Source organism: Rhinopithecus bieti, unplaced genomic scaffold (assembly GCF_001698545.2).
Source record: "Rhinopithecus bieti isolate Rb0 unplaced genomic scaffold, ASM169854v2 scaffold_52066, whole genome shotgun sequence".
NCBI lineage: Eukaryota > Metazoa > Chordata > Mammalia > Primates > Cercopithecidae > Rhinopithecus > Rhinopithecus bieti.
Window position 1 is genome coordinate 290329 of NW_016820486.1, and position 9415 is coordinate 299743.

Consider the following 9415-nt stretch of genomic DNA (forward strand, 5'->3'; position numbering starts at 1 on the left):
AATATATAAATATATATATATATAATTTATGTGTAAATAGATTTATTGAGATTTGTAACCTAGCAATGTGCTCATTAAAACTTATTTTTTAAAGGTCATAATCCTTTTATGGGCCATAAATATCAATTTATTAGGCAAAAACTGAAGCTAGACATGTTGCAATCACTCATATTTATTCATATATTGCCCCCTTTGTCCCAGATGTCATACAGCCAAAATCGAAATAGGTGAAATTCTGTGGTATTTTACAGGTCCTTCAGTGGTGAGGCAGGCAATGACTGCAGCTGGTAGCCTAATTTCCCCAGGTGAATTATCAGACCAGCCATTACCTCCAAAGGAAGCTTCTAAGACATAGTAATATAGCATAACATTTTGGGGGCCACAGGCTCACTTGAGATAGTCCTGTATGGTGGGAAGTGAAAAGAACATGTGCTTTGCAACCAGACCAGTCTGTTCAAACCCCAGCTATACTACTTATTTGATTGGTGACATTAGGCAATTTACTCAACCTCTCTGGGCCCCTATTTCCTCCTCTATAAAATGCCTGGCACACGGTAAGAACTTAGTAAAAGGCACCAATTACCATAATATGTTAGCATGTGATAGAAACTATAGACTGCACCCTCTGAAAAAAAAATCTGCCCTGTATTTTTAGGGTGTTGTAATTTCAGGGGCTTTGTCAACTCCTTCAAGGCCATTCTGGCCCCCAGATTAGAAATTCCTGGTCCAAGGTTTGGAAAGAACACTCAAAGAGATCTGAATAGTAGAGGAACATTTACTACCTTTTTTGTTTGTTTGAGGTGATAATTTCCTTGTTTCTTATGTTAGATTGTGCATTATGCCCACCATGATTCAATCAGACCCAGAGGATGGTCGTCCATTAAAAAGTGTATGAAAGAGGCCGGGTGCAGTGGCTCACGCCTGTAATCCCAACACTCTGGGAGGGCGAGGCAGGCAGACAACTTGAGGTCAGGAGTTCGAGACCAGCCTGGCCAATACGGTGAAACCCTGTCTCTACTAAAAACACAAAAATTAGCCAGGCATGGTGGCACGTGCCTGTAGTCCCAGCTACTCGGGAGGCTGAGGTAGGAGAATCACTTGAACCCGGGAAGCAGAAGTTGCAGTGAGATGAGATGGCACCATTACACTCCAGCCTGGGTGTTGCAGCAAGACTCCGTCTCAAAAAAATAAATAAATAAATATAAATAAAATGTTTAAAAGTGTACAAAAGAGCAAAATAAAAGAGGGTTGTCTAGTACTTTAACACAGCAGTTAGATTTAGCTATCTGCTCACAAAGTGGTAGGAAAACTCATGGCCATTAACTGGCCAGATTTGGTTTTAAAAGACCACTGCTGAGCACATGGATATAAGGCCATACTTCTGGTTCCTTAGATCAAAAATAAAGTTACTTTAAACTGCTTTGGGTGAGCTGTTCAGGCTTAATCTACTAGTCTGTAGCTCAGTTTTGTAATCAGAGCCAGCTAGGAATATTCTTTTTTATTTTTAAGGCCTCAGAAAAGAGAAAAACCAAATACCTTTGGGTAGTAGCACAAAGGAATAGCTTTCCTGTTCCTTTGCATTGGTCTAATCTCAGAGAAACAAATCCCCTGGAATGTGCCTCTGCTGTTAACTCAAACAGCATCCAGACTGTTGGTGAAAACATATGCCCTTAGTCTGAGAGAGCCCTTTTAGGCATGGATCTAGCCCCTATTCCTTTCCTAACAGCTTCCTCCTGGAAAGAAAAAAAAAAACCATAAGAACAGCCAACAATACTCCTTCAAGAATAAGTGAATATTTCGGGAAATGCAAAAAAATCTTGTCTTGATGCTATTATCACTGACTACCCATGCTGCTGCTGATAGTGGAGAGGACTGGATTTGAGAGCAGAGTGGGATTATGTAGAGAAAAGCAATCTCATCCTTCCTTCCCCAAACTCTAGAGGAGACAAATACAGGTGCAATTCCAAGAAGCCAGTTTCCTTACAAGAACTTCATTCCAAACAGTTCTCCAATATCATAATTGCTCTCAGAAGAAAAAGTAAATTGGTTTATAAATACCATTCCCCACTAAAAGGAACAGGGATGCCTTAGTAAAATGATGGCTCCTTGGGCTGAGCAGAAAACGTACAAGAAGAGCCTGGAACATCTTGTTGTGCCAGAGAGTAAGAAAATGCTCAAAGAATGATGGGGAACGTGTCAAAAGGACACAAGAACCAGACTGAAGAACTCTCACTGACCAGCCCTGGACCAATTTGAACGTCAAAATAAATGATAGTAACAGATTGCAACCCATTGAATAAAATAAGAATCTGTGAGTTCATGTTCAAATAAATAAACACATAAATAAGGTTGGGTGTGGTGGCTTACAAATGTTATCCCAGCACTTTGGGAGGCTGAGGCAAGAAAATCACTAGAGCCCACCCAGAAGTTAGAGGTTACAGTGAGCTATGATCATGCCACTTCACTCTAGCCTGGGCAACTGAGTGAGACCCTTTGTCTTAAATAAATAAACACATAACTATGGAAGAAGAAAAAGCTCTTTCTTACAGTAGAATGCAAACTAATAAATGTAAAAAAATGGAATTTTAAAAATCATTATTTTGCAAACATCATAGTGATTAGTGAATCAGGCAAGAATCATGAATAGATGTAAAACCTATTGGGTGAAATTATGTTACGAAGGGGATATTTAACCTCCAAATATCTCCCCAGAAATTACTCAACAATTACAAAGGAAAAAATAATAACTTTATGGTAGAGAAATCTGACAGAGATCACCGAAATCATGTGATCAAAGTTATTATGAATAATGAGACAAATTGTCACCATGTGTCTACTGATGTGATGCACTGAGAAGAATATAACATCATTTCTGTGGTATTCTTACCAAAAATTCATAGCCTGAATCTAATTATGAGGAACTATTAGACAAACATAAATTGAGAGACAAAGTAACTGGACTGTATGCTAAAAATGTCTAGGTCATGAAAGACAAGGAAAGGCAGAGAATCTATTCCAAAGTAGTCTAAAGAGACATGACAACTAAATGTAATGTGTGATCCTGAGTCAGATCCTGGGGCAAGCAAAAAATAGTTATAAAGGAAATTACTAGGATAATTGGCTAAATATGAATGTGAAATGTGAATTAGATATTAGTATTGTATCAACATCAAATTTTCTGATTTTGATCATTATAAGAGATAATTCCTTATTCTTAGGAAATACACACTGAGATATTTAGGGGTAACAAAGAATTTTGCCTGCAACTTACTCTCAAATGACTTAGAAACAAATAAGTGGTGTGTGTGTGTGTGTGTGTGTGTGTGTGTGTGTGTGTGTTCTTCTATCCTATTCTTCCAATCTTTCTATAAGTTTGAAATCATATCAAAATAAAGATAAAAGAAAACAATATGTGCTCCTTATTAAAAAGTGATGACAAAACTAGCAACCTGGGGCCACTGCGAGCAAAGGAGTACTGCATCAACACTACCCTTGCTAAGGAAAAAAGTTGATAAGTTACTCACAGCAGCGCAGTGTCCTGTCAACAGTTGGGATGATCTTGTTGACAAGCCAAACGTCTTCTTCCCAACTAACTACATTTCCATCTAAACACTTCATAAACTCTTCGTTATCCAGGATGTGGTCCCAGAGTTGAAAGTAGTACAAGCTGCCAGGAAAGCTATGCATCATGCTTTTAACCTCGCTGCTCCCATTCTTGAGAAAGTGCCCTAGGAACAGAGTCCCATGAGGTGTCAGGTTGTGTGGTTGATCCGTTACTTCCAGTATCCTTTTTTTATTCAGGAAGAGTTCTAATCTGCCCTTCACACCATCCCATATCAAGCATATTGTATGCCATTGAAATGAAGCCAGGTGGTGACGGATAGAAAAGGTCTTTCCCAATTTGTATAGTATTAGCTGCTGATGGTCTCCTGCAAGTCCAAGGTGTATGTCTTCTCTGCCCAGGAGGGCATCATTTGTAATATAGGAGAAGGCCATCCAATACCTTGAGTTGTCATCCATGAATACCAGATCAATGCATGCTGTGAATCGGCTGAGTTCAGGAATGGTATCTATCAGGCTTACATATGTGTCACCTCTTCCAAAAAAATCCAGCTTTTTTCCTTTTAGAGAAAGTGTATCTGTCCGAATTTGGGGAGGGGAAAGAGAAAACAAATGAAATTTCTGTTAAAAATTGTTTTATTGTATTTGGCAATATGGTCAAATCTGGATTATACAATATAATTGTGAGTCAATACTGGTCCAAATAAACAAAAATAGTAGATGTAAAAAATCATCTCTATTTGACATTAGCATGTGATTTTTGTTTTGGCAGAAGAATTTCTTCCTAATTATATTTTGCCTGGACTAATATGAAAAGTTAGATTAGTGTTCCCAGAGCACATACCAGCTGGACAGCTTGGAGAGGCAGTTAGAAGTGTATGGCTAGTGAAAGGGTGGGGAAGAGGCCAACGAAAAGGCAGCTTGGAATTCAAATTTGCTACACATAATCCTCACTCATATAATCAAAAGAGAACTATTTCCGCCCACCTAACTGCCTTATTGTATTCATGGTGCAACAGCAATTTGTTTCTCCAATGCCTTTTCCTGAGCCAAATGATCTAATTTATTCTGTCTCTGGGGACTGCTTCTCTCACTGAAAGGCACTGACAAAGGCCTGAAGAACGACCAGCTGGACGATACTGAAACTCTGGGACTTGTTTGTACTCGGGAATGGAAGACATGGCACTGCCCTGAGTGCATCCTGATGGCCTCCTTCTGTCTCCTCACCAAGGGCACTGCAGTGGTTTCAAGATGGCCGTAGACTCCAGTTACCATTGGCTCTGGAGTCAAACAGCCTGGGTTGAAATTCATGCCCTAACACTCATCAGCTGTGGAACTTTGAGCAAGTAACGTATCCTCCTGATACCTCAATGTTTGCTTCAGTAAAATGGAGATTTGGGGCCACAGTGTTGTATGCCCATTCAACTTTAAGGGCTGCCATTCACATTACAGTCTATGCCAGATAATAGCCTCTCCCTAATGACTTTACAAGATTATTTGAAGATTAAGTGAGATGATATATGCAAAACCTTGTCAAACATTGCTGAAGGACGTGTCCATTGGGTACAGTCTTTTGGTAAGTAATTTGGCAGTATCTATGAAACTTTACATTGGATATGCCCTTTGTCTCACAAGAAGCTACAGATGAATGATGATACTATCACCACTACAAACCTTACACCCCCAGTCTACTAGGTAAATATCTGAGGATTATCTAATTATCAACCTAATTCCAGTGCCAGTACAGCCTAAGCCAGAAGATAAAGAGCTTTGTGGCAGAATTGGAATTGTAACCAGTCCCTGAATTAGAGTTGTAACGTTGGGACCACCACTCTAAAACAGTGACAGCCATAACAGAGCACTACAGAGGCTAGCAGGAAGTAAATACTTCCCTGCTTCTGGGAGATGCCGCCAAACAAAAGCTTCCAGACATTCTCTGACCATATAGTATTCTCTCCCTCCATTCCTCTAGTGGACATTCTCCAAAAGCAAACAATAACATGGATATGCCTGCCCCCATACACACTCATATACATTTCACCTGCATCACACACTCGCATGTGCAGGAACTCATACTATCCACCTGCCAGGGAGTTATTTCTGAACTATCCAGTGATGAATGAGCAAATGCTTATTTCTGTCCCTGGCTTATGTGATTATATTACTTTATCATCTTTCATGTGACTAATAAATCAAGAGTTGATCCCACAAGACAATAAGCGATATGAAACCCAAGTCTCAATTATTGTTGGTTAACTGCCTTTCTGTTCAGCCCTCCGAAATGACGTCAAATACATTTTATGGTAAGCATAAATCTCCAGGACTTAGTTGCACCTTAAAAGAGAATGCATCATAATCTCACATGGTCTACAAGGGCCTCTCCTCTCTGCAGTATACTAATTTAGTTTTTGATTTTTTGTTTTAAGAGGGGGTCTCAGTCTCTTGCCCAGGTTGGAATGCAGTGGCATGAACATGGTTCACTGCAGCCTTGACCTTCCAGGTTCAAGCAATCCTCCCACCTCAGCCTTCCAATTAGCTGGAACCACAGGTGCATGCCACCACGCCTGGCAAATTTTTAAATTCTTTTTAGAGACGATGTCTCACTATGTTGCCTAGGCTGGTCTGGTCTTGAACTCCTGGGCTCAAGCAATCCTCCCACCTCGGTCTCCCAAAGTGCTGGGATTACAAGTGTGAGACACCATGCCCAGCCTGCAGTATACTAATTTAAAACCAGTTGACAAAAGATGGGAAAATCAATTTACAAAAGCAGAAATATAAAGGCCAATACTATAAAAGATGCCACCTTACTATTTTAAGCACAAATTAAAACAATAAGGAGACACCATTTTTGCCTACTTGGTTGATAGAATTTTAGAAGACAGAATATCCAGCGTTGGCAAGCCTGTGGGAAAATGAGTCACTCTTACACACTGCTAGTGGGATTGCCAATTAAGTATTTTTTTTCTGAGGGGCAATTTGCCATTATCTATGGCAATCTTAATTGTATATAATTGTGTGTATCCTTTGACCCAGCAATTTCATTTCTACCAATTCATTTTAGACAAATATACAGATAGACAAAGATGAGAGCACAATGATATTTATTGCAGCATTGTTTATAATCAAGAACAATTGACAAACCTGTATGTCTATCAATAAGTGACTATTTAGGAAAATTGCTACCTCTATACAGTGGAACAGTGAAACAAACAAGATAGGCCTCTATAGTCATGGAGAGTTTTTCAAGGCTTACTATTGTGTGAAATGGGAGTTACATTAAGTGCAGGTGCAGTATTATCCTATTAAAAAATAAAAGAAAAATACGCAGGTAGTATGCCCAGAGAAAAAAGTCTGGAAGAGCACATATTAAACAGTTAAGAATGCTTATCTTTAGGTGTGAGATTTAGGGAAATTTTTTACTTCCTATGTTACTTATTTCAGCATATTTGCGTGTTTTAAAAAATCATGTATTACACTTATAATCAGAAAAATAAAGATGGATGGGTGGATGGATAGATAGATGAATGGATGGAGAGAGGTATGGATGACTGGATAGGTAGACAGATGGAAGATGATTGATAGATAGATAGATAGATAGATAGATAGATAGATAGATAGATAGAATCACTGTGGCCTTACTTAAGATTCTGCAGATAAAGGTAAATTCTGCTTAGACATAAACAGAAATGTGGTGTAGTGCAGTCTAAAAAGCCAAATTTGAATCCCAGTTCTGCCTCTTACTAGCTGTGTGAACGTAGGTAACAGATGCCTGTGAAAGCTCTCAGCACAGTGTCTGGCACATAGAGAGCACTATATAAAAGTTAAATAAATAGCTCATATCACTTCTCCTTGCCTCATTCTTCCATAGCAAGATGGGAATAATAACTGCCTACCTCATAGGGCCATGGTAAAAGGTGATGCAATCATAACTAACATTTAGATTATGTGTGTGAGAATGTTTATAAACTGTGAAACCCCATGTAAATTTCAGTCGCAATGTTTGCCTAGGTCACTATTAGAAGCCTCTTCCTTCCTCCACAACCTCTTTTGCACCCTCACACATGGAAGCCCACCTGAGCTGAGCCCCACCGCAGCCTCTGGGCCTCTAGCAGGACTCTGAGGAGGCCAGACTGTGACAAGATGGAGAAGGGCTTTGCCCTTCTGTTTGGCTAGGCAAGCAGCGTTCTCTGCCGTGCCTCTCAAGGGCCTGCTTCAAAGGCCACTTGTGTCTTTGCATATGATTTCGCTATCCATTGCAGATGTCTGCTTAGATGCTGCCATCTGTTCCCTGGCAATTTTCAAGTCCAAATTGCATGATTGCTCCCCTGAAGCGTGTTCTCTCTTGATTTGGCTCCTCTGTGTCTCTTTGCCTCTATCCACTGTTTCCTTTTATTTTAAATGACATTTATTGTCTTCCTTACTTTTTTTTTTAGGTGTTTTTTCCATTATAAAAGTAATAGTGTACATATTTTCTTAAAGAAAAACTGAAAAGTATTAGAAAGTAAAAAGATGAAAACAAAGCCAACCAGAGAGTCCCACCACCCAGAGATAATCACCATTAACATTTTGGTATATTTCCTCAGTTTTTTTCTGTGCACAGACTTTGCTTATTTTTGTGAGGCTGAGATCAGATTGTAAGGAAAATTGGGTCCCCTGCTTTTCTCACTCATAGCATAAGTGTTTTCCATGTTAGGAAAAACTCATCATAAATCTCACTTAAATTACTGTTACTGTCCTAGGAGTGCCAAGCACCATTTTATTTGTACTGGGAAATTTCATATAACATAAAATTTACCATTTTAACCATTTTAAAGTCTACAATTCAGTGGTATTTAGCATATTCATAATGTTGTACAACTATCACCATTATCTAATTCCAGAACATTTTCATCGTCCAAAAAGGAAACCCTGTACCCATTAAGCACTCACTCTCAATTTGTCCCTCCCCTCCAGCCCCTGGCAACCACTAATCTGCTTTTTGTCTCTGGATTTGCCTGTTCTGGACATTTTATATAAAGGGAGTTAGATAATATGTGTCCTTTCATGTCTGGCTTCTTTCATTTAGCATAATGTTCATCCATGTTGTACCATGTATCAGTACTTCATCCTTTTCCACGGCTTAATAAGATTCCATTATATGGATATATCACATTCTGTTTATTGATTCACGTTAATAGACATTTAGATTGTTTCTATCTTTTGGTTACTATGAATAGTGCTGCTATGAACATGCATGCCATTTGTTTTGTTTGAACACATGTTTTCATTTATTTGGGGTATAAATGTAAGAGTAGAATTGCTAAGCTATATAGTAACTCTATGTTTCACTTATTGAGTAACAGTCAAACTGTTTTTCACAGCAGCTGTACCATTATATATTCCTACCAGCAATGTATGAGGGCTCCAATTTCTCCACATCTTAGCCAACACTTGTTGTTTTCCACTTATTATTGTTATTGTCATCCTAGAGGTTACGGAGTAGTATCTCATTGTGGTTTCAATTTGTGTTTCCCTAATGGCTGATGACATTGAGCATTTTTTTAAATATGTTTGCTGCCATTTGCATAGACTCTTTGGAGAAATACATGTTCAAGTCTTTTGCTTATTTTTAGTTGGGTGGCTTGTCTTTTTCTCCTTGAGTTGTAAGCATTCTTCATATATTCTGAATACTAGAACCTTATCAGATATATGACCTGCAAATATTTTCTCCCATTCTGTATTGTCTTTTCACTTTCTTGATAGTATCTTTTGATGTGTAAAAGTTTTTAATTTTAATGAAATTCAAAGTATTGAATTTTTCTTTTATTGCTCATGCTTTTGGTGTAATTTCTTCTTTTTTTTTTTTTTTTTTTTT

The 9415-nt window shown here is 38.6% G+C and overlaps 1 protein-coding gene across 1 annotated transcript in view; it reads right to left on the minus strand.

Moving 5' to 3' along the window:
* The window catches only part of ADGRG4 (adhesion G protein-coupled receptor G4), a 120036-nt gene that overhangs the window by 98618 nt on the left and 12003 nt on the right, over nt 1-9415 (minus strand). The window contains exon 3 of the mRNA XM_017859807.1: nt 3525-4139. Within this exon, the coding sequence (XP_017715296.1) occupies nt 3525-4139 (615 nt within the window). The remainder of the gene's footprint in view (nt 1-3524; nt 4140-9415) is intronic.